This window comes from Crocuta crocuta, unplaced genomic scaffold, assembly GCF_008692635.1.
Source record: "Crocuta crocuta isolate KB4526 unplaced genomic scaffold, BGI_CrCroc_1.0 scaffold18, whole genome shotgun sequence".
NCBI lineage: Eukaryota > Metazoa > Chordata > Mammalia > Carnivora > Hyaenidae > Crocuta > Crocuta crocuta.
Window position 1 is genome coordinate 4,457,916 of NW_027532589.1, and position 25,061 is coordinate 4,482,976.

General features: G+C 48.2%; 1 protein-coding gene across 2 annotated transcripts in view; it reads left to right on the forward strand.

The window, feature by feature from the left end:
- The first annotated feature begins 2,310 nt into the window (after positions 1 to 2,310).
- MARCO (macrophage receptor with collagenous structure) overlaps positions 2,311 to 25,061 on the forward strand; it is a 35,382-nt gene continuing 12,631 nt past the window's right edge. The window contains exons 1-7 of one of the 2 annotated variants that reach the window (XM_077779611.1): positions 2,311 to 2,419; positions 14,288 to 14,389; positions 15,223 to 15,444; positions 16,735 to 16,770; positions 21,637 to 21,681; positions 21,976 to 22,020; positions 22,259 to 22,366. In XM_077779611.1, coding sequence (XP_077635737.1) covers positions 2,311 to 2,419; positions 14,288 to 14,389; positions 15,223 to 15,444; positions 16,735 to 16,770; positions 21,637 to 21,681; positions 21,976 to 22,020; positions 22,259 to 22,366 — 667 coding nt within the window. The remainder of the gene's footprint in view (positions 2,420 to 14,287; positions 14,390 to 15,222; positions 15,445 to 16,734; positions 16,771 to 21,636; positions 21,682 to 21,975; positions 22,021 to 22,258; positions 22,367 to 25,061) is intronic. The other variant, XM_077779612.1, reaches the window with a different exon arrangement.

Below are 25,061 nucleotides of genomic sequence, written 5' to 3' on the forward strand. Positions count from 1 at the left end.
TGCTACTTGTGACTGTTTTATCTTATTGTGTTTGTGTGTGTGTGTGTGTGTGTGTGCGCGCGCGCATGCGCGGGCAAAGGTCCTCAGTCTGGCTGCACATTAGAGGCAGCCGTGGGGCTTTTATTAAAACCAGACTCTCAGGCTGGAGGTGGAGAAATGGGATGTGCATTTTCAAAAAGTTCCTCCAGTGTGAACTACTGGATTACAGCTTCTGGATCAAACTAGGTTTAAACCAGGCTGAAGAAAGAGAGTATCCTGGATTCAAATTCTGGCCGCCTCACTTTCTAACTACAAGAGCTGAGACTAGCTGCATGCTGTTGAGAGTTTTGAGTACTATATGTGTGTGTGTACTGCAGTGCTTGACGCCTGATAAATCCTGGATATCCGTTAATAGTTCGATGCTCTATTCCTTTGTGCTGAGGCCCAGAGAAGTGAAAAGTTACCCAATGTCACCCAGCAAGTTCATGAAAGAGTTGGGTTTGTGGCCTGGGTCTTTCTGGCCCCAAATCTAGAGCCAAAGGAACCACATCTGATATCCACTAAACACTCCCCCCCAAGGCTGGCCGTGCCCGGTTACTAGCCCACCGCAAATGAGGATTACTCTTGGCCAGAGCAGAGCTGACCAGGCAGGGGGAGGAGGACCCGCAGCCTAAATGAGCAGGTTCCTGTCCCTGGAGGATTTCCCTCCCTCGGGGGGTGGGGAACCCTCCTGCAGCCTCTACTATCTTGCATGGCCCAAACTTCTGACTGGAGCTGCTGGCTCCTTTCATTTCCCATCTTTAACCCTCCCGGTGCCAGCTGTGGCTGCCAGCACCTCAGCCCCAGCCAGGGACTTCCTGAACGCTGAAATTGCGGGTGCCACTGACTGGGGCCTCTGCTTTGCGGGCACTGCCAGTAACTCACTTTCCAGTTCCGTCCCTTTTTTGCTTTCTGCCATGCCCACAGGCTGAAGAAAGTGGCTTAGCGGGGCCCATCCTCATCTCGGGCCACCTTTCCTCTTCACCTCTCAGGTTCCAAGCAGCCCCAAAGTCTCACGCCTCCTCCGCCCTCAAGCCGCCCTGCCTGTGTGGCTGAACTTGCCGTCATTCTGACCTGGGAGGCCACCACCCATCTCGTTCTCCGGGCAAAGCCCCGGACAGCCCCCGAACCCGGGGCCGATCAGTAAGCTCTCTGGGATGTTCCCGCCCCTGGCCCTGCTCCATTCTGTCAGGGGCTTCAGTCACTGCCTCACTTAATAGCACTCTTTCCCTTTTCTCCCCGGAAACCAGGAAGCTCATGTCTCTAGTGATCATAGCCAGGTGTCCTCCTGTCCACTGTACGTGGTCTAGTCCATTTAGCCAACACAACAAATATCACCGTCTTCCTTAGACTATGAAGGAGGAAAGTGAGACGCTCGGACCTTATGCCATGTTCCCGTGGGCATACAGCTGCTACGTGGGACAGGCAGAATTTGAACCTGAACGTTTGAACTCATGGGGTCTGTAACTTCACCACCCAGCTATACATCAGAAAGGGTGGGGAATGCCTGACAAGAGGGAGCTGGGGAAGGGGGTTCTCCCCTCAAGGAGTTCCACTCTTACTGGGGCCAGAGCAAGCATGCATGTGCACCCACCCAGAGAGAGTATGGAAAAACGCAGGCGGAAGCAGAATTACATGCCACAAGGTGTGGCACAGAGCAGTGCTCGTCCAGGGTGTCGGTATGTCACCCGCAAATCTAGTTCAACTATAGATCTGGACTCACGGGGGATGAGACCTAAGACTCTGCATTTCTAACAAGTTTCCAGGCGATCCTGATGCTGCTGCTCCAGGATCCATACTTTGAGGATCAAAGATGAACCCTAAGGCCAAAGTAGGCCAAGGGAGGGAGATTTCAGTGTGAGGCATAGAAGGCTTGGGACAGTGTCCTGGGCCTGTAATGATGGCAGGGCTCGGATGCACAGAAGGCAGGGAGGGAAACATCCTCCCTGGCCCGTCCAACACCCTGCTCTCAGGGGCCTGGGTGGTTCCAAGGACCTGTGACTTAAGCTCTAAAGCCACCTCCACGCTCCCTTTCCCCTCCCACCCCCCCTTAACAAGCAGCTGCACCGAGCAGGAGCCCCACATGTGAATAACTTGTTTTTGAGAAACGCCCAATTCTGATCATGTCAGGAAACATTTTGCAGATTCAGAAATCAGAGCCAAAGGGAAGTGCTGTGTGTCCTACAATTAGCAGCAGTAGTTAAATGGGAACAATCTTTCCCCAAGTGGTTCCTCTTGAGGGGAGCATTTCTGCTGGCTCTAGGACTTTTGGGCCATCTATAAAGCTTCACAATGGAAAATAAAGAAATTCTCAAGGAAGACGAGTTCTTGGCTAATACCGGAGAAAGAGAAGCCATCGACCACGCCATGTTCCCTGCAATGGAGACCTTTGAAATCAATGGTAAAGTACTCCTTCCCAGTCATGACATTGCCTGTGATAGACTTTTTCTGCTGGCAACGTAAGGATGGACAAGGTGATAGGAAGCCTTGGTTTGTACCATAGACTCTTACTAACCCATTTCTGGAATGCTTCAGTCTGGAATTCGTATAATGCTGGTAATAGATGCTGTATCATTAGCCTATAGTTGGGGTTGCCTTTCTAGCTTTGCAATAAATTGTATTCGAATAATTTCCCCTAGATTAATGCTAATGCTTACCATATGCTCCTCCTTTTTATTAGCATCTTATTTGGACACACAGGTTGTGCGACGAAATGGCAAAGCAACACGAGAGATGAGAAAGTTCCACAGAACTAAAGCCAGTGCCACATAGCTATTTAATGTGACTCCTTTAAAATTCTTTAAGGTGACTTCCATTATAACTGATGTGTTGATCAGGGAGTGCTTTCTCCATTTCGTGTGGGCTAGGCTATATTTGTCGCTTCATAATTAGTTTGTCTTAGATTCAGTTCAGGTTTTAAAAATCCAGACAACTCTGCCGTCTTTCTTTTCTCCCTCCTTGTTATACAGGTGATGGATTTTTTAAAATCTTCTAGAATTTAAAGTCACCAGTGAGTGCTTCACACTCAGGGGCTCTCTGGTTTCCCATTCTAGAATATTCTCTTGGATTTACCTTCTGAACTAATGAGTCATCCCTACTCCCAGTCTTTTCTCGAGGTTGTATGTTCAGAACAAGCGAAGTTCTGTCCCCTGATCTGATCTGTCTCTCACAGCATTTATGCGTGTGGTCACCGGCTGGAAATTAAAGGGGTGCAATGGTAGGGAGTTGGATGTTCTGCTGTTAGGAATTTACAAAGTGGTGACAGAGAAGGCATGTATGCAAATGACTTTAATAATTGTTGGCTCTTCAGAACTTTGGGGGAATGCAGCATTCTACATATATGCCTTTTTAAGATACTGAAAATGTGCAAGCAATGTCAGCTGATCAAACATACTGAGCACCTGGCAGGCACTGCTCTCAGCACCGAGGAAACAGGCAAAAGCTAACGGGGAGTCAACCCTCAGTCATGTTGGTGGTGGCAGGAGGGTGGTGGGGTGAGGTCACCTGTGAACTATTTCTATACAATTTGTCACCAGCATAGGACAGATCTCTGGTCAGATCTAACGTGGTCTGATGTGGAGGTCAGAGGTGAGAGCTCTTCTAAAGTTTGAAGGATAAAGGGAATTAGCGAAAGAAGATGCTGGCTGGGGCAGGAATAGAGGACCACACGTTTATGATCTCTCAATAGGGACTATTTAGAGAATTACAAATGGTTCCACGAGGTGGAATGGTTCCCCAACACTGAGTGGGGAAGTTCAGTGGAGATTGAGCCTAGGACCAGTTAATTTAGACTTTGTCCTGAAGGCAATGGGGAGTGTTGAAAGTTTGACGTTGGGCAAAGAGGCCCTGGTTTGCATTTGAGATTACTTGATATCATAAACCCAGGACGAGCTAAAAAGAGTAACTCTGAGGACAGAGAGAAGCATGGCAGCAAGAGACAATAAGAGGCAGTGGTTATGAGGAAGGAAAAGAGAGAATGTTCTGGAAAGATATTAGAAGTCAAGTCAGTAGAACTATAATGGTGGGGCAAGGCAAGTGAGGGGGGAGACCAGCTTCAAGGGGGGAATTCCAGATTTCTGATTTGGCTCACAGATGCCACTAACTAAAAATCTAACCAATCAACCAACCAACAAAACACTCCAGCTTCGTTGGAAGGAACAATTTTATAAATACATCCGCAACTTTCTGTCTTCTGATACACAGATCGTGGAATATATGGAACTTTCTAGATGAATGCCATTATGGACAGTAATCCTGTGAGGCTCTGTAACATAGGAACCCCCTCAGGGCTTACTGAAATGAAGAAAACTCCTTGCTTCAGCACTAAATGGCTCCAAGCATCTTCCTTCCTTCCTTCCTCACTCCCTCCCTTTCCTTATTGTCTGCTGAAGACTGCTTTCGTTTTCTGAAGAGACTCAACATACCACTGCCCTTGCTGCCCTGAAGGTCCACCCAAACCCCAGGTCTTTCCTCATGGGCCAGTATCGGCTTCATCCTCCACCTCAACGGCAGAGCATCTGGGCTAGAACAAGAGGCTCTCCATTTGCCCCCTATGTCAGTATCCTTCTGGGATGCACTCCTGTCCACCTTTTGGAAAACTATGGGCATTTTTCTTTATTGAGCTTCCTGTCTTTCCCCCAGCGTGTCTGGTTTCTCAAGAAGGAGTTCCGTTAGCACATCAGGAAGCTCTTGCAGGCCCGTGGGATGTAATCTGTCTGAACCTCTCACCCTGAGCCCTCAGCCATTTCAGCCTTCACATCTTGCTTCTTGATACGCCTTCCCACCATTTTCAGTCTGAAGAGCATTCTTCTTGACAGAGAAAACTCCCCAAAAGTACAGGTTGCAAAGCTATTGTTTGTTTTAATTAACAGTCCGCACTGGCTCCCAGCTGTGGGTCTAGCTGTCTATTCTTCCTGCTTTAAAGATAATTTTAAACATTCTCCCAATGGACCTCAGCCCTGGAATCTATTCAGGGTCAGCCCTGCTGATGTGGTTACTGTCACGTCAGGTCCTTGTTCTGACCTTGTTTTTGTCACGTCACTATTTCTCAGCATCTTTTAGACATCCAGCGCCACCCTAGGGTGCTTTTTCCCCTAACTTTTTCTTATGAAATAATTATAGACTCACAGAAAGTTGCAAAAACATGTATAGAGAGGTGTGTGTGACCCCCACCCAGTTTCTCGCAGTGAGGACATCTTGCATAGCTACAATATGACAGCCGGGAAATTGATGTTGGTACAACTTACAGTTAATTTAGATTTCATCACATGCATTCGTTAGTGTGTGTGAATACAGTTCTCTACAAGTTTATCCGGTGTGCATATTTGTGTAACCAGCACCAGTATCTGAATCCCAAACTGTTCCTTCACAACCAGACTCTGTGTCAGGCTATCTTCACAGCCACACATACACACCCCTCAACCCCCCCACTGGCAACCAGTGCCCCCTGACAATCACCAAGTCTATAATTTTGCCGTTTAAAGAACGTTATATAAACGAAATCACACAATATGTAACTTTGTTAATTCTGACTTTTTTTCCATAGAGCACAATTCCCTTGAGACTCATCCAAGGTGGTCTATGAATCATAGCTCTTTTTATTAATGGGTATTTTTCATGAGAATTACTCCAGGCATGAATGTATGTGTTTAACCACGCACCCCTTGAAAGATGAATGCATTGTTGCCAGTTTGGGGCTACTATGAATAAAGCTGCTATGATCATTTATGGAAAAGTTTTTGTTTCAGCCTACGTTTTCATTTCTCTGGGATAAATGCCTCAAAGTGCAATTGCTGGATTCTAAGTGTACGTTTGGTTTTATAAGAAGCCGTGGATCTATTTTTCCTGTGTGATTGTGTCATTTTACATTCCCACCAGTGATGTACAACGGATTGAGTTTCTCTGGGTCCTTGCCGGCAATTGGTGTCATTACTATTTTTCTTCTAGCAGTTCTGATGGGTGTCTGATTGCGATAGCCTATTATAGCTTTGATTTGCATTTTCCTAACGGCTACTAATGTTTGCAAATATTCTCTCCCAGTCTGTAACATGTGTTTTCATCCTCTTAACAGTCTTTTATGAAGCAAAAGTATTTAATTCTATGGGAGAGGCCCTACCTAGCAATTTTCCCTTTTACAGATTGTGTTTGGTGTCAAGACTTCTTCACCCAGCCTGAGGACCCACAATTTTTCTCTTATGTTTAATTCTAAAAGTTTTATAGGGGAGGTGGGTGGGGGAATGGGCTACATTGGTGATGGATATTAAGGAGAGCACTTTTGGGGATGAGCACTGGGTATTATATGTAAGGGATGAATCACTAAATTCTACTCCTGTAACCAATACTATATTATATGTTAACAAACTTGAATTTAAATTTAAAAAAACCAAATTATATATAATACACATATAATATATATATAATAAACTCAAAATGAACCATGGACTTAACTGTAAAATGTGAAACTATAAAACTTTTATTTTATCATACATGTATATATGTATATATATGAATATATGATGTGAAGTGAAGTTTAGGTCAAGTTTTCTTTGTTTATTTGTTTTGCCTGTGGGTGTCCAATTGCTCCAACACCATTTGCTGACAAGGCTATGCTTCCTCCATTAAATTACTTCTGTACCATTGTGGAAAAAAAAATCAGTTGGTTATCTTCGTGTAAGGATGATTTCTGTGTTCTTTATGCCTTCTGTGTTCTTTAAATCCATATACCCAGCTCTCCACCGATACCGCACCATCTTGATTACTACAGGTTATTGCAAGTCTAAACATCAAATAGTTATTCCTCACATCTTGTTCTTTTTCAAGATGAGTCTAGCTATTCTACGTCTTGCACCTTTCCATACGAATGTTAGCATAAGCTTATTGATACCTACCAAAAATCTTGCTGGGATTTTATCGGAATTATGTGACACTTCCAGATCAGTTTTGGAGAACTGACATCTTACTATGTTTAACCTTCCAATTCAAGAACACAGTGTACCTCCACATTTATTTAGATCTCTATATTTGATTTTTGGTTTTGGTTTTGAATCAGGGTATTCAAAATTTCAGCCTACAGGTCCTGTATACATTTTGTTGCCTTTATATCTAAAGATTTCATTTCCTTTGGAGAGACTGTAAATGCCATTATGTTTTAGTTGTGATTTCCACCAATTTCCACTTATTTTCCAGTAGTATATCACATGTGACTGAATAAGAGAGTGAGAACAGACATCCTTGCCTCATTCCCAATCTTCAGAGAAAATGATTCCATTTCACTATTATATATCATGTTACCTTTAAAAATTTTTAGATGCTCCTTTTAAGTTTTATTTTATTTATTTTTGAGAGAGAAAAGGAGTATGTGTGTACATGCAGGAGGGGCAGAGATACAGGAAGAGAGAGAATCCTAAGCAGGCCCTGCACTGTCAGTGCCAGAGCCCAAAGCGGGGCTTGAACTCATGAACTGTGAGACCATGACCTGAGCCCTAGTCAACAGTTAGATACTTAACTGACTGAGCCACCCAGGCACCTTATTAGATGCTCCTTTTTTTAAGTTAAGGAAAGTCTCTTTTATTTCTGATTTGTTGAAAGTTTTAAATTATGAATTTGTTACGTATTAAGAGTTAGAATTATGAATTATAATTATGAGAATTTTATTGTGAATTTGATTTTGTCAAGTGTTTTTTCTGCATCAGTTATATGGTTATCTGATTTTTCTTCTTTATTTCATTGATATGGTGGATGATATTGATCAATTTCTGGATATTGAACCAGGCTTGTATACCTGGAAATCCCATTTAGTTATGGCACATAAATTCTTTTTATACATCATTTAATACGGTTTCTTAATATTTTATGGAGAATTTTTATGTCACATTTCATGAAAGATACTAATCAGTTTTCTTTTTTTATATTGTCTTGGGTTTTCATTTCAAGATAATCCTGACCTCCTAAAATGAATTAGGGCGTGTCCTCTACTCTTCCATTATCTCGTAAGAGACTATGTAAAACTAATGTTAATTCTCTTAAAAGCTTTGATAGAATGCTCCAATAAAATTATCTGGGCCTGGATATTTCTTTTTCAGGAGGTTTTTCAGTACAAATTAAGTTTATTCAATAAATACAGACATTTGTATTATGTATTTTATATTGGCTGAGTTTTGGTAGTTGCAGTTTTTGAGAAATTGGTTCATTTCTTCTAAGTTGTGAGCATAAAGTCAGTGACAGGATTTTCTTATTTTCTTGGCTGCAGGATCTGTGGTAATAGCTCCTGTTTTATTCCTGATGTTGATGATTTGTGTCTTTTTCTCTTTGTCAATCTTGCCATAGCCTTATCAGTTTTATGGGTTTTATTCACAGAACCAGTGTTTTGTTCTATTGATGTTCTCTTTTGTTTTCATATTTTAAATCTCATTGATTTCTGCTTTGATCTTTGTTATTTTGTTTGTTTGTGGTTGCTTAGGGTTTATTTTTCTTTTCTTTTCCAATTTCTCAAGCTAGCATCTTAGCTTATTGGATTGAGACCATTCCTCATTTGTAATGTAAGCCTTTAGTGCTGCTCTGAACTCCTTCTCAGTACTACTTTAGCTGAATCCAATAATTTGATATGTTGTATTCTTACTGTTGATCAGTTCTATTTTTAAAAATTTTTACTTAAGGGGTGACTGGGTAGCTCAAACAGTTAAATATCCAACTCTTGGTTTTGGTTCACGTCATGATTTCACAGATCATCAGTTCAAGCCCCATGTCAGGCTCTGCACTGACAGTACAGTGCCTGCATGAGATTTTATGTCTTCCTCTCTCTCTGTCCCTCCCCTGCTCTCCCTCTCTTCAAAAAAAAAAATTATTTAAGACTTTATAGCCCATACATCATTTAATTTTTAAAAAAATTTTCCAAGTGTTTAGAGGTCTTTCATATTGTCTGTTACTGATTTCTGTTTTGATTTGATAGTCAGGAAACATACTCTATGCAACTTCATTTCTTTTCCATTTTGTTGGGATTTGTTTTAGGACGCATGATAGAGTTTACGTAGGTGAATATCCCATGTGTACATGGAAAGAATGTGTATTCTGCTGTTGTAGCATGGAGTATTCTATAACTGTTCATTAGATTCTATTGGTTTATGCTGTTGTTCATTTCTTCTGTACCTTTGCTGACTTTCTACAAATTTCTTAGAGAGGGATGTTAACATCCCCAGCAAAACTGTGGATATATTGATTTCTCCTTTCAGTTATATCAATTTTGCATCAAGTTGGTTTGTTTGTTTATTAAAGTTTATTTATTTTGAGAGAGAGAGAGAGAGGGAGCACACGAGTGGGAGAGGGGCAGAGAGAGAGAGAGAGAGAGAGAGAGAGATAAAGAGAGAGAATCCCAAGCAGACTCCACACTCCATGCTGAGCCTGAAATGGGGCTCGATCCCACAACAGTGAGATAGAGACCTGAGCCAAAATCAAGAGTCAGACGCCCAACTGACTAAGCCACTCAGGTGCCTCCTAATTGATATATTTAAACCGTGTACATTAAAGTAATTATTGATGTGTTAGGGCTTAAATCTTTTGTGTTATTATGCATTTTCTCTTTGTTCCTCTGTTTCCCATTACCAGTTTTTCTTATTTTACTTTCCTATGAGCTACTTGAACATGTTTTAGAATTCCATTTTGACTTATTTATAGTTTTTGTTTGTTTTTTAGTTTATTATTTGAAATAGTTTTCTTGATTTATTTTTCTGAGCACTACAATGTACATACATAATTTGTCAGAGTCTACTGATACCAACTTTCTACCACTTTGAGTCAAGTGTGGAAATCTTATTTCCATTTATGTCTTTTGAGACTTTCCAATTCTGAAATGTAATCATCTTAAACATTTCCTCTACATGCACTAGGTATCACATAATAATAATTTTTGTTTCAACCATCAAATGTGTTTTTAAAAAACTACAAGGGCGTTGGTCTAAACACAGTTCCATGTTTACTCATTCTTTTTTCTTCTTTCCTTCTGGAAGTGCCATGTCTTCTGCTATTATCACTGCCCTTCTGTTTGAAGAACTTCCTTCGGCCATTCTTTTTTTTTAAGATTTTATTTTTATTAAAAAATTTTTTTAATGTTTGTTTATTTTTAAGAGAGACAGAGACAGACTGTGAGTAGGGGAGGGGCAGAGAGAGAGGGAGAGAGAATTCGAAGCAGGCTCCAGGTTCTGAGCTGTCAGCACAGAGCCTGATGTGGGGCTCGAACTCATAAACTGTGAGATCATGACCTGAGTTGAAGTTGGACACTTAACCAACTGAGCCACCCAGGCACACCAAGATTTTATTTTATTTTATTTTATTTTATTTTTATTTATTTATTTTTTTTACNGCTGCCGAAGCGAGCACCCAAGATTTTATTTTTAAGTGATCTCTACACCCAACCCAAAACCTTCAGATCAAGAGTCACAATTGAGCCAGCCAGGTGCCCCGTGTTAGCCATTCTTTAAAGGTAGATCTAGCAGCAATAACTTCACTTAGTTTTCCTTCATCTGAGAATCTCTTTATTTCCTATTCATTCTTAAGGAATATTTTCACTGGATACAGTTGATAATTCATTTTTTTGGAGCACATGAAAAATGTCATGTCACTTCTGTTTTCAGATGAGAAATCTGCTGTCATTTAAGCTGATATGTCTATAGGTAATGGATCATTTTTCCTTGGCTACTTTCAAGATGTTTTCTTTTTCTTTAGATTTTTAATTTTCTTGGTATGGAGAGTTTTTTTTTTCAGATTTTTTTACTCATGATGTGTTTTGTTACTGATTGCTTTGAATTTATCATGTTTGGGTTTTTGCTCAGCTTCTTGAATTGGTAGGTTTGTGACTTCCACCAAATTTGAGAAGTTTTTAGCCACCATTATTTAAGTATTTTTTCAGCTTCACACTCTTTCTGGGATTTTAATGATATGAATATTATGTGCTTTGTTATTGATACATAAGTCTCTAAGTCTCTTTACTTTTTTTTTTTTTAGTCAATTTACTCTATTTTCCAGGAAGGATAATTTCTATTGTTCTATCGTTTAGTTCATTGATTCTTTCCTTTATCACATTTATTGCCCTGTTGAGCCCATCTAGTGAGATTCTTTTTAAATTGGTACTTTGAAGTTCTACAATTTCCATTTGTTCTTTTTTATATTCTCAATTTTTTCATATATTAAAAAATATGTTTGGGGCCCCTGGGTTAACGTCGGTTAAGCATCTGACTTGGCTCAGGTCATGATCTCATGGCTCGTGGGTTCGAGCCCCGATCAGGCTCTGTGCTGACAGCTCAGAGCCCGGAGCCTGCTTCGGATTCTGTGTCTCCCTCTCTCTCTGCCCCTCCCCCACTCACGTGCTGTCTCCCTCTGTCAAAAATAAATAAACATTAAAAAAAAAAAGCACCCTGGGCCTGAGTGAACACTCCTGAACTACTCCCATCCTACTACTATGCCTGTGTTTCCTCTCATTATCCTTACTCAAATGCCTTCCACCCCTCCTACCATCTGGTTTGAACACGTTCATGTTTTCATATGTTAACTAACTTGAATCTCAATTTTTTTAAAGTTCAAGAAAACTATATGTCCCCGATTTAATTAGAATAAAATGTGAATTAAAGAAAAGAAAATATCTATATTTTCCATGCCGGCCCCCATTGCCACCTCTGACCTGTGTAACGCCCGGCTCTCTGAAGCACTCTGTCTTTCTATTCCCATTGTTTCGTCAAGTTTAGTGCTGTCTGGTTTGTGAGTTCGAGCCCTGCATTGGGCTGTGGGCTAACAGTGTGGAGTCTGCTTGGGATTCTCTCTCTCACTCTCTCTCTCTCTCTGTCCCTTTCTACATATATCTTAAAATAAATACATCTTTTTAAAAAGAAAGTGTAGTGCTGTCTAAAAGATTGCATTCATTGTCCACCGTCTTTTGTTAAATATGAAGCTTCCCTTACACGTTTCCCATCTCGCCACGATGACACGCTTGCCTGAGGTCTGCAGTTGCGTTCCTGATGCATTTCCAATACACTTAAACTGGCGGCGCTCCCCTCTGTATGTGTTCAGTACCCAAACCTCCGCAGCCACTCATCCCTCCATTCAGCACCCATCTCTTCAGCACGCAGTGTGTGGTCCACAGCATGTTGGTGCTAGAAGGCAGCCCAAGAAGCTTCCGGGCTATTGGGGAGAAACTGAGGCGTAAACAGACACAGTTCAGGGTGATGGATGTCAAAGCAGGTAGAAACCCAGAGCAATGTGGGGAAAGGGGGCAGGACCCCACCTAACCCAGGGGAGTCAGAGAATGCATCTTGGAGCAGGAGGAGCTCTACTGTGCTCCCAAAAGATGAGGAAGAATTAGTCATGCAGAAGGGAGGAGGCAGGGTCATGTACTCAGAGGAGATACGTGGCGTGGAATCAGAAGGGTGTTGCCACGAGTGGTCCGGCCTAACTATTGGTCGGGGTCCACGGGGGTGTGTGTATGGAGGTGTAGCCACAGGAGAACTGGCCGGGAGGAGGTGAACAGGACAGTGGACAGTGAATGGCCACTGGAGGGCTGAAGATAGGGAAGAGACGTGGCCAGGTTGCGTGTTAGAGAGCTCACTGAGGCTGCTGTGTGGGCCCCCATTTGGGAGGTGCAGTGCAGGGAACACTCTACACTAGGCTAAGCATAACCGAGTACCACTAACCAAAAATCACCCAATCACCACACTCCTCTTGTGGCTGCCGGGGCCATCTTGAGACCAGTGTGCATTCGACAATACTGACACAGAGATTTCTGCTCTGCGGTGGCTGGAACAATCGTCAGCAGAATAACAGTTCCACGGGTGACAGAAAAGAGACGCAAGGTTCATACACACCGCCACCTGCCACAAAGCAAAGGAATGTGTTCACAACCCTTGACCCCCTCCCCTGGGATGCTCACCTAAGATCCCTTTTCCCTTCATGCCTGCCCTTGGAGTTCATTTCAACTGCATTTTCCCAAGGGTGATGGTCAGTGTAGGCTAATGAGGCAAGCTCAGGCCTTGGGGTCCGACGGACCCAAGGACACGTGCCTGTTGTACTGCTCTAACTTCTCTGAGCACCAGGTCCGTGCAAAGGGATGATCACACCTACCTTGCAGGACCGTGGGCAGCATTAGAGACGATATAGGACAGGGCCTGGCACCGAGTCGGTGCTTGGTCAGTGTCAGTGGTGGTAAACTGCAGGGCTTTCTGCAGGCTGGCTCCCCGCCTCTGGATGTCCCAAAGTGGGGAGACAGCTGGCGCGGGGGAAAGACCGGAGTTAGAACCACCGTGGCCTCTTTTGTAACCCCCCAAACTTGTCAATGGGGAAACAGCTTGTCAACAAGGAAACATCTTTATGAATTGTGGCTCTTGTCTTGAAGGAATATTAGGCAGCTATTAAAAGAATGGTTAAATCTCTCTCTACAAAGCAAAAGGACAAAAGACAAACAAACAAAAGACTGGAGGAATGTCCATAGAAAAGCAATCATTGCATAAAGCAACGTGCTGTATTGTATGTAAGATGACATTGACTGTGTAAACCGTGTAAACCGAAAGAAAAAAACAAGTCTATTCAGCAGACTATGGGTCTGTTTCCCCAAGCAAGCAAGATAAAGAAAAAGGCCACACCCCAGAACGCCACCAAAGCTTATGTCAGCAGGTTAGGACGCTGAGGAATTCAGGTCCCTTAAAGTCCCTGATCGCAAGATCATTAACCTTTGCAATGCCCTCTGTATTGTTTGATAAATCATATTAAGCATGTTTTATTTTTATAATGAAATAACCTAAAGAAGAAGAAAGCCAAAGGCTGGATCTGAATCCCAGATCTGCGTCTCATAACATGATAGGTTTTCCAACTTCTCCAAGCCTCACTCCCAGTTTATAAAGTGGCAACAGGCATCCTTCTCCCAAGGTTTTGAAATTCAAGTATATTCATTCATCAACTCGCCTGATGAGCCTCTCTTGAGGGCCCCCTACTTCCGGGCACCGTGCTGGGGCTTTGACACTGAGCCTGGCTTAAGGACTGTGTTCTGCAGCTAATGCTGTGTGGCCGGGTGTTTGTGTCCCCAGCCACCCCAATGAGTGACCAACAGCAGCACTGCCAGGCTTGTGGGAAGAGGAGGATCAGGGGGAAGATTTGGAGGCGGTGAGACTTTGTGTCTTTGCCCTCGACCTCGCAGGAAGCCCTCTGCCCACACAGAGAGGGGATCGGACACAGTTTGGGGCTTCCTGCCCTCTGCCTTCTACAATAGCTACTTTCTACCTGGGTTGCGTTTCAGATCACAAGTCAAGGAAGAGAAAGGCGGTGAACTGCTCCACGGTCATAGTGGTCATCTATCTGATTCTCCTCACCACAGGTGCCGGGTTGCTGGTGGTGAAAGGTAAAGAGGTCTGGGTTCTGCCTGGTGCTTCCCGGGCTGACACAGGGCTCAGGCTTAAGTGAAGAGCTGTGGGGTCACCTGTTGACAGAAAGTTCTTAGTCCTTGGGTAGCCACATGGATGGGGAGGAGAGTGGCCACAGGAGCATGTGTGTATGTGTGTGTCTGCATGTGTGTATGAGAGAAAGAGAGACAGAGACAGATTGAGAGAGAGAGACAGAGAGAGAAAGCTCACGTGAACCTGTGTGTGCCTATAGCAGTGAACAGAGCAATAATTTCGCCCACAATGTCGTGTGCCGCTTTCATCAAGGATCCCTAGTGTCTGAGTGTGAAGGGGCTTTATTGAGCAGGCTGTTCATTTTCACATGATTTAACTTTCAAAGTGTCCCCAGTCCAAATATTAAGGTCGTGAAGCAATCCCATCTGCAGACGCTGACGTCACACAAGAACATCGCGCACTCAGCTGTCATAAACATGAGTCACTTGCATATTAAGGTCACGCGTGGTTAGGTCATGCCAGTATATTAGTCATCATACATTCATGCCAAGAGCCTGCGGGAAGGTTGAAGGTTGATCGTGATGCTGCAGGTATGTCCCTAGGCCCTGCAGGAATATTCTGTGAACGTGTGACATCATGGTGTAAAGTGCACACGTGCAAGATATAAAAAGAGCTCTGTGCTCATGCTGGGTCCTCGTAGTACATGAAATGCGTGTTTAGTATTCAGGACCCACAGAAGCTATACATACGACACAGGAATGTCCGGGACATGCTCACATGCCTGGGGCTTTAATGAGGTCCCTAAAAGGATGCTGTGGGGTGGGGGTGGGGTGTCCAGTTCTGAATCTGCAGGAGCGGCTCTGGGCCCTGGAGATTCACTTCACCAATGGAACGTTGGCCACAGAGGACAGCCCGTCCTTCTCTTTGCTCCAGTCAATGCCCGTCCCGCCTCTCCTGGGGGGCACCATGGGACTGCAAGTCCTGCAGGCCCAGATCACCCAGGTCCGCACCAGACAGGAGCACCTGCTGCGGAAGGTGGACAACTTCACTCGGAGCCCAGGTTTGGCCCCCTCTTTCCTGCACTGGGACGCTTCAGAGGATGGAAAGTAGGGGCGGCTGGTTCATGGGCAAGGGGTTCTTTGGGCCTGAATCTCCTTCCTTGGCAAAGAGGGCATTCCAGAACCCTGGCCCAAGACAAGAGGTGAGAGCCACACGGGGTGGGGCATGAGGTTCCAGCCCCATTGTGGGTGTAGACAGGTGGGTCAAGAACCTAGGAACCAAGGGCTCTATCCAAGCAGAGTGTGACCTCCAAGAGCTAGGGACCAGAGCAAGCAGCCCGAGGCCAGGTGTTAGTCACAAAGCCCACAGGTGGATCTAGAATGTTTGGGAAGGTGGGTAAAACACAGAGCCTGGGGCGATTCCCAGCACTGCTCCCATGCAGCCAACTGATACGCTGGTGGCAAGAGCATCATGGTAGGCACGAAGCCAGTCCAGGCCACGTGGGAACCTTGGAGGGAGAGGGCGGTGGGCCCACAGGGGAAGCAGGGTGGCTTGGAAGATAGGGCTGCACACAGGAGGTGACAACCCTGAAGGTGGACATGCCAGTGGCCTCCCCCTCCCTCGGTCTTCCCTGGGCCAGGCAAGGCTGTCCACCCACTGCACCCGCCACTCTCTCTGGCTGTGTCGGGACAGGAAGAGCTGATTTGGGCAAAACCAGCCGCTCGGTGTGCCCTCATTGTTGCACGGTCCATGCTGTTGGACGGAGCACCAGCTCTTAGGCCTGGGACAAGCTCGGGCTTTGGGAACAATTCCATGACTGAGGTTCTGTGCCCCTGGGAGCATGTGCTGAACGGACACAGGGCCCCCTGGAGGCCGTGGTCTCCCCAGTGAGCACAGATAAAGGCCGAGCCATGAGGTGGAGAGAGGTGATGGCTATGGAAGAGGGGCGGAGTCCAGGCTCAGATGCTCAGACACAGGGACCACCCCTCCCTTCATGAGACATGAAGGCATGATCCGCACGAGGACCGCCTTTAACCTGAGGCTCTTCCTTCATGGATTTGGCTGTAAGGTCTTGGGACAACACAGGGTAGAGTCCGGGGGTCTCAACCTTCTTTCTACACTCCTGTGGCCCCCAGGGGTCTATCGCTCTCCGGTGCCCACCACTACTTCCGACTAAACTTTGGGCGTTTTCAAGAAACTCATTCCTGGAAAATACCCGAGTTCTGGCTCCTGTGGGCCAAATCCCCCATCTCCCCTCGGCCCCAAGGGCGCAGCCTTCCAGCTCTGAGCTGGGCGCTCTGCAGATGCGCCCACACGGCCCAGCCTACAACCCTCTCCTCTCCCCTTGCAGAGCTGTTCCAGATCAAAGGAGAACGAGGCGCTCCAGGTACGTTCATTTCCCCTCTGATCCACGCCGCCCACTCCCCACAGCCTTCCCCAAGGGGCTCCCTTCTGGGCCTCAACCCCAGCTTACCTTCCAGGGACCTCCAGAGCCCCCCACAAACTCGCTGGTCCTCAGTTGGCCTTGCTCTCTGTTCCCTGACCATGCCGGGACTCCCAGCCTCTGGGCTTTTCCCCTGCTCCTTGCCTGGAATAAGAAATGGCTTCCCCATCACGCCACCCAGCCAAATCTAAGCCACCGTCCAAGGCCATCCCAAGTGCATCTCCCCTGCTCCCTCTCCCCCCAGCATCCCTGCTGCACATGCAGGACTCCCCCTCTGTCTCCCAGGAGCACTCTTTTCAGGGGCCTCTTACCTGAAACCTAGCTTGTCACCCCACCTGGCTGTGATAATTTCCAGAGCCGCACCGCTCGTGTCTCCTGGAGCACCATAATGACGTGGGGAAGAGGCGGGAGGGGCAGCCTCTAATCCCGGGTCTGCTGCTTACTAGCTGTGTGACTTGGGGCCAGTTACTTAACTTTTCTGGAACCTCAGCCACTCAGCCCTGTAAAAACCAATGGAGACAATTGAACTCACTTCACGCGGACGCTGTAAGATTCACGTGAAGGGATGTGTGACAAACATCTGACAGTAGCAAGTGTTCTCCGAGGAAGACACCGGGGCCTCAGTTGCTTTTCCTTTCTACTTGAACACATGCAGGTCTTGTCTCATATGTGCACACACATGTACACACACTTCACTCCACCTCCTACTTCATTCTATCACCCAAATGCTTGAAATTTCACCTGGAAAAGAAGGGTACACGGCTTTCTTGGGACAGAACTCCTTGGCTTCATGATATTTCCTATATGGCCCAGATCACACTGCTGTCCAGGAAGAGCTGTGTTATTTATTTTTTAATGTTTAGTTATTTTTTTTTTTTGAGAGAGAGAGAGAGAGAGAGCACACAGGGGAGGAGCAGGGAGAAAGGGAGAGAGAGAAGCCCAAGCAGGCTCTGCACTGTCAGTGCAGAGCAGGAGGCAAGGCTCAAACCCACGCACCGTGAGATCATGACCTGAGCCGAAATCAAGAGTCGGACACTTAACTGACTGTGAGCCACCCAGGCGCCCCCGCTGGCCAGGAAGAGTTGAGGCAGCCTTGGCCAAAGGTGCGAGTGTGCACTGTGTGACTATCACAGAGGGACAAACACTGGCTCCCTCTGGAGCTGGGTGGCCTTGAGCCAATTGCTTAACATTTGTGAGTTCTGTGCTCTCCCCTAGCACCAAGGGAAAATGCCAAGCCATCCTGGGATTGGGGTGAGAATAAAAATGATGAATGTAAAAATGCTAAGTCCAGTAACCAGCTCAGAGGAAGCATTCAATGGTGCCGTTGTGGTTGTCTGTTGTTATTATTTGCTTTGTTATTTCCTCTGGAGGTTTGAAGGAGCTAATTCCTCGATCAGGGCTTATACCTCTTGTCAAGCCAGTGGGCTTAGTCTGATGTTTGAAGTCTGCCCCAGCACCTACCGCAGGCCCAGGGCTCCAGGAAGAGACACAGAGCTCACGGTCAGGGTGGGGGGCAGCCTCCCTTCTGCCCTTCAGTCTCTGTCTCTCTGTGTGAACGTACACACAGTCGCTGATGTACAGTGGCCCCAGTTACGATTTCTGGACCCTACAATGGTGCCAAAGTGGTACACATTCAGCAGATACTGTACTTCAAATTTTGAATTTGGATCTTTTCCTGGCTAGTGACAGGAGGGACTATAGTCTCTCGTGATGCTACGCGGGGCTGCTCTGGGTCAGCCAGATGATCAGGAGAGCAAACAGCCACTCCATTGACAACCACTTTGTCCTGGACTGCCATCCTGCTCCTCACTTTCAATACATTAGTCAATAAGTTCCATGACAAGGTCAACAGTGTTATAAACTGGGCTCGCGTTAGATGACTTTGCCCTGCTGTAGGCTAAAATATGTGTTCTGAGTGCATTTACGGTGGGTGAGGCCGACCTGTAATGTGCAGTAGTTTCATCGCATTAAATGCATTTTCGACTTAGAATATTTTAATTTATATTGTGTATATCGGGATGTGACCCCTTGTGAGTCAAGAAGATCTGCACATGTATGTATGTATGTAATCTCCCATTCTCTCTCTCTCACGTCTCTCGCAGCCTTTCTCTGTCTCTGACTACCTCTTTGTCCCCCATCTTTCTCTCTTCTGGGGCCCAGAAACCAGAGGCTGGAAACTGATTCTAGCAGCTGGAACTCAGCAACCCCCAGACAACTTTCTAGTTTCCCCTACCACCCTGCCCACCCCAGGGAGCCTGCAATTTCTCCCCCCTCCCCCATGGCCTGCCTTGCCTGGTGAGGGCTCCCCAAAGGCACACTTTCCTGCAAAGGCCCCTGGTGACCAATAGATGGGTCCCAGGGGATGTTTGGGTGCAGAGCTCAGAGGTGACTGGTTTGGCCTGGAGGCAGCCTTCTGAGAAACCGCATTCTGGCCAAGCTTCCAGAACAGGCATGGGTAGAGAGGGAAGCTTCACCTAAGTTAAGTTTGGGGAAAGGGTAATGTGGAATCCACCCATACTCTCTTCCCAGCAAATATTTACTGAAAGCCTCTTAAGGACCAGGCAATTCCCAGGCACTGGGAATTCAGACACAGAAAGACAGACAGACCCCCTGCCCCCAGGGAAGCATGATTTGGTTACAGTCCCTTCTGCTCTGAGAGACTGGGACAACTCCCTAAGTAAAGAGAGCACGGAGCAGAACTTCATGTGCTGGGAAATTTTCCAGAGAGACCTTTCAGCCTTGACTTGAGTATGAGCGGAGAGTGTCAGGAAATAGGCGTTCCAGGCAGAGACCCACATGTGCAAAGGCCCTGAGGTAGGAAGGGGGTTTGGTGAGCATAGGAAGGCAAAGAAGGAACACCTGTGTGCCAAAGTGCAAGAACCAGAGGAGCAGAAGTGGAAGACAGGCTGGGAGCAGCAGGGACTAGGCCGGCCTGGGTCAGGGGCTGTGAAGGGGGTGCCCCTCGGTACATGTACTGTTGACTCCTCACACTAACCCCAAGTGGCTGCTGCTATTGCCCCCATTTCACAGACGAGGAAACCGGCTCAGAGGTACATTGGTGTACTCAAGCAAAGTCAGGCAAAGTTGGAGGAGCAGCTGGAGCGAATCCCATTCCCGCCCCGGAGGCCAGGCGACCACAGCAGAGCTGGTCCAGCCTGAATAGCCTGTGGTGGAAAGGAGCCATATTGACCGGCACAGGATCCTAGGGACTCACACCCTGAGGATCTGGACCAATCCTATCACAAGCGGGGCACTACTCCTAAAGGGCCAGGGGCAGGGGCCTCTGGCCTTGAACCCTGTACCCACGGGGTCTCTGGAGTTCTTGCCTCTTCCCTTTAGCTAAGAAGGGTAGCCAAAGCCCACTTTCCCTGGGTTTTTACCATGTCCCATGACCCCTGAGGACCCTAGGAGGCAGGTGGCACTGTTCCTGTGTCCCACCGGACAGCGGGCGAGGCCACGTGAAGACCACACAGCTGGCCAGTGGAGGCCAGCGGTCAGCGCCCGAACTGATTCTCCACAGCGCCCTTCCTTCCCTGAGACTTGTGTGACAGGGACTCTGGGTCCCTTCTCTGCTCCCTTCCCTCTGCCCTCCTGCCCCGTCTTGTGAATGTAGGAGAGACACAGCATTATGGGTCCCACAAATCAGACTGGGGCTCTAACTCCGAAATAGAAAGCGTGTCAAAGCCTTTGTCACTGTGCTGCCCTGACTCGGGGACAGGCTTTGCCATCGGGAGACCTGGAATCTGCCAGCCTCTCTCCACGTGTGTGACCTCAGGCAAAGCCATGCCTCTCAGAAAGTCACTCTCCTCGTGGTGATGGGGGGACACGCTGTGGCCTGAGTGGTCTTCTCTCATGAGCATTCATATGCAGAAAACCCAACATGCAGAGTGACAGTGTTAGGAGGTGGGGCCTTTGGGAGGTGAGTCAGCCATGAGCGGAGGGGCCCCCCTGAGTGGGATTCGTGCCCTTATCAAAGGGGCCCCAACGAGCTCCCTGGGCACCCCCTCACCACCACCACTCAAGGACGCAGTGAGAAGTTAGCGGTCTGCACCCCAGAAGATGGCCTTCACCAGAACCCAACCACACTAGCTCTTGGCTCTAGGATCTTGAACTTCCAGCCTGCAGAACTGGGAGAAATGAAGGTCTGTTGTTTCAAAGCCAGCGGCTCTGTGGTGTTACAGCAGTCCGAATGAACTAGAATGGGACGTATCACCCTCCTGGGTTGTCAGGATTCCGAGTCTGCCTGGCAGCCCTCGGAAAAGGATGGAACCGCATGCACATTGTAGCAAAAGTAAGTTCTGTTGATCTCGAGCCTGCCTCCGGACAGCCCTGCATAACTGGGCATATTAACCCCATTTTACTGACGAGGAAGCTGAGACTCAAAATGAAGTGACATGCACGAGGCCACACAGCTGAGGGGGCGGTGGTGTTCCCTGAAGCGGGACCGTCTTTGCAGCCTCCCTCATCCATAGGACTGCGTTTTGCCTGTTAGGCCGTGCACTTCCCACAAGAAGGAATCCTGACTTTCCAATTCTTCCTTCCACACCGTTCGGCTCAGTCTCAGCGACAGTTATTGGCCTTGTCGCCATACCTCGTGAGTTGGCCCGCTGGTGTCTCTGTTCCTCTTTTTCAGGTCTTTTAGGGGCCCAGGGCATGCCTGGCATCCCTGTCCCGTCAAGGCCACCGGCCGAGAAGGGGACCTACTGCGGCATGCCATGATGCCACACGTACTGGCATCTGTCCCCTGGCCCTGTAACCCTGTTTCTCTTCCTCGTCCAGGCTACGTTCTGAATTCCTTTTCCTTTCCAGGCCCCCCGGGACTCCAAGGTCCGCCTGGAATTAAGGGAGAGGCAGGTGGGTAGGGGCTGGGTGAGGAGGCAGGGGCGTGGCTCATTTATACCCCTGCACCTAAGAAACTCAGCCTTTCACCCCCCATCCCCACCCCATCTCTCTTTTCCTTGCTGTTGTGAAGGGTGAATGTCATCGCTGCTGGGGTGTGTGTGTGTGTGTGTGTGTGAGAGAGAGAGAATGAGACAGACCAAAGCCCCTCCTCTCCTGCTGGACCCTCATCCCCTCCTGCAGGCTCTAGAACCTCAGCTGACCAGGAGCCCAGAGCACTGTGATTGGTTCCTCTTTCCTTCTTCACAGGCCTCCAAGGACCCATTGGTGCTCCAGGCAAACAAGGAGCCCCTGGTAATGTGTGTTTCCCCTGCTTGGGCTCAGCCGGGTACCCCCTCCGCCATCCCCGCCTGCACCCCCAGGGGCTTGGTGCCCTCCCACGGTCCCCTGCTTTGGAGTCTTTCGGTGCCTCACAGAGCCCCCCCGAGAGATGACCTAACATCCCCAGGCTTCTGCCATCCCCCAGCCTCCTTGGCTCAGAAGGACCTAGGAGGACGTTGGGAGCCCATCTTGTTGGCCATTTTCCGCCCAGGCACCCCAGGACGGCAAGGAGAGAAGGGCAGCAAAGGCGACGGGGGACTTGTTGGCCCGAAGGGGGAACCCGGGGCTAAGGGAGACAAAGGAGACCTGGGCCTCCCAGGTAAGGGGCGTGTAGAGGTGTCAGGGCTTGTGGGGGAGGGGCTGGGGGCTGGGCAGTCTGTGCAGTCCCACTGAGGGCGGGGCTGTGCTCTGCTCCCTCCGAGGAGCACACCTGTGCTCCCATCTGGCCAGGTGAGCAGAGACCAGGAATTGAGAGCTGAGAGTAGCATGTGTAGGGGGAGACACTGCGTCATGGCAGCCACACCCTGTGACGAGTGAGGACACAGGCTGTGCCAGGAGCTCTGTGGAGAGGGCGCTGAAGGGTGGCAGCCATTGTGAGGTGGACACAGGGCGGGTAGGCGGGGGACACTGGCTGGCAGGGAGGAGGAAGGGGTTGATTCCAGAAGCAGGTGCTACCTCAGAACCATTGGGGCCCAAAGTCCTGGACATTCTGACGCCGGAAGTCCAGGGGGCTCTGAGAAGCGCTGCGCCAGGGGCTCTGGCTGTGACCCAGCACCTTCATGCCCGTGTCACATGGCCTCCTGAACCCCCCCTTGGTGGTTCTGGGGTGCAGTAGGGAGAATGAGGGCCGTGCTGCTAGCGGGCTTGATGCCACCCCTGCTCTGCACCTGTCCGCTTGCGCCTTGAGGCACATGACTTAACCAGCTGAGGTTTAGTTTCTTCATTTCAGCAAAGAATGGCAATTAAGATGACAATAATCAGGGGCGCCTGGGGGGCTCAGTCGGTGGAGCCTCCAACTTCAGGTCATGATCCCGCAGACTGTGAGTCAGAGCCCCGAATCAGGCTCGCTGCTTGCAGTCAGCACCAAGCCGGCTTCCGATACTCTGTCCCCCTCTCTCTGCCCCTCCTCCACCTGCGCTCTCTCAAAACTAAATAAACATTTAAAAAATAATAATAATTAAATTATGCATCCTTTGTAGGGCAGTGACAAGGGCCAGAGATCGTATTTTCAAACTATCTGCCACATGGTTAAACCCTAAACAAATGATAACGGTTAGATATCAGTAGCGTTAGGGATTCCTTAAGGTAGAAAGGGGAGGATCTCGGTTCTGAGATCAGAACCGCCCTACGGTCCTGGGTCCTAGCTGGGCGACCTTGGGCAAATGCCTCGACCTCTCTGACCCACAATTTATTCACCTCTAAGAGGGGGATAATAAGAGCAACCTTCAATAAGGATGGGTTACAACAGTAATAGAAGACACACGATGTGTGGTGCTGTACCCAAATAGGAATTATTCACATTATAAGAGACTGGGGTTCGGGCCTTCAGGAAGAGGGCCCTTAGGGAGATGACCATGAGTCAACCATCCTGCAAGTTCAGAAAGGCACTCGTGGAAGAGAAAACACGCTTGCTCTGGGCTGGCTGCAGAAAATGAGGAGTGATGATCAAAGGTTTCAGGAGAGCCACTCGTGCTGAGGTGACAGAGGAGGGAGGCATTAGGACTCAGGGGGCCCTGTGAGGAAATGCGCATGCGCGGGGCTCAGGGGCCACGCCGCCGCCGCAGGGGAGGGGGGCGGGGGGCGGAGCTGCAGAATTCTCCTTGGCAGACTGAGGGCGATTTGTGCACCAGGCAGATGGTTAGACAGTTGACCTCTAAGGGTGATTCCAAAGGCTGCTGTCTCTAGTTCACTGGGTAACAGGAGAGGGAGGCCCAGACTTTCTCAAGGTGGCCCTGCCAGTTCCAGAGGAGGGGATGAGAGCCAACCTGTGCAGCGTGTGCTCTACTGTGTCCCCCCCCCCCCCAAATCATCCAGTGCCCCAGATATGCAGATACTGGGGATCAGGGTGAGGCGGCCGCACTCTGCCTGGAAAAGCTGTGGTTGGCTGGCTAGGGGAAACTCAGAAGTTTCAGTTCTTGGGAAATCGGGTCTCCTACCCAGCCCTCCTCTTCCTAGATTTCCTCTCCCAAGACCACAAGGTCTCTTTCACCCACCGTTTTCCTAATCCCCTGCAGGTGGACAGGACTGGGGAGAGGGGCCTGCTCCAGGGGTCCTGAGGCTTTGTGCTTTGTCCCAGCCAATGGGACGAAGGCCCCTGGGGAGGTTCCAGGGGCCTTGTCTGTTTTCCCCACCTTTCCTTGAGCTGTGATGGAAACGTTCTGACACCAGATGGCAGCTGAAGTTCACGCGTTGGTGCCAGACTCTGGTCCTTTCACTGAGAGCGCCCTGCTTCCCCAGGCCCACCCCTTCGATGGACGTGTGGCAGTCATAGCCACACGCAGACTCGGTCCCAGACCACACTCCCGAATCCACTCCCATAACGGGATGGCTCTGGCTGACCCGGGGCAGTTGGGCGCCAGCAAATTCCTCCAGAGAAGTAATTCCTAGCCCAGTCTCCCAAAGGCCATTTGTCCCTTCTGCCAAAGTGCACAGCCAGGATGAGCAAGAACTACATTCTTTGCTGCTTGCCCCTGAGGCCGTAAGAGATCTCAACCAGAACCAAGCCCTCTCTGATTACCTTGTTTCCCATCAAGGAATAATCATCCTTCAAGTACCTAAACCACCTCAGAGAATCTACTCCCCGAGCCTTGCCCCTAAAGCCAGACCACGCTTAGACCAGAAAGCTTCACATGACGGGTAATTCCTTCCCCTGCCTCCGACCTCTCTGTCTCCTTTCCCAGTTCACGGGAGAGAAGGCTACTATCCCTCTGAGGCCTCCCAGCTCTGATATGAGGTAAAGAGTGCAGTGGAGCCTTTTAACCTCATTCTATCCCAAAAAGACTGTCCCAGGGCTG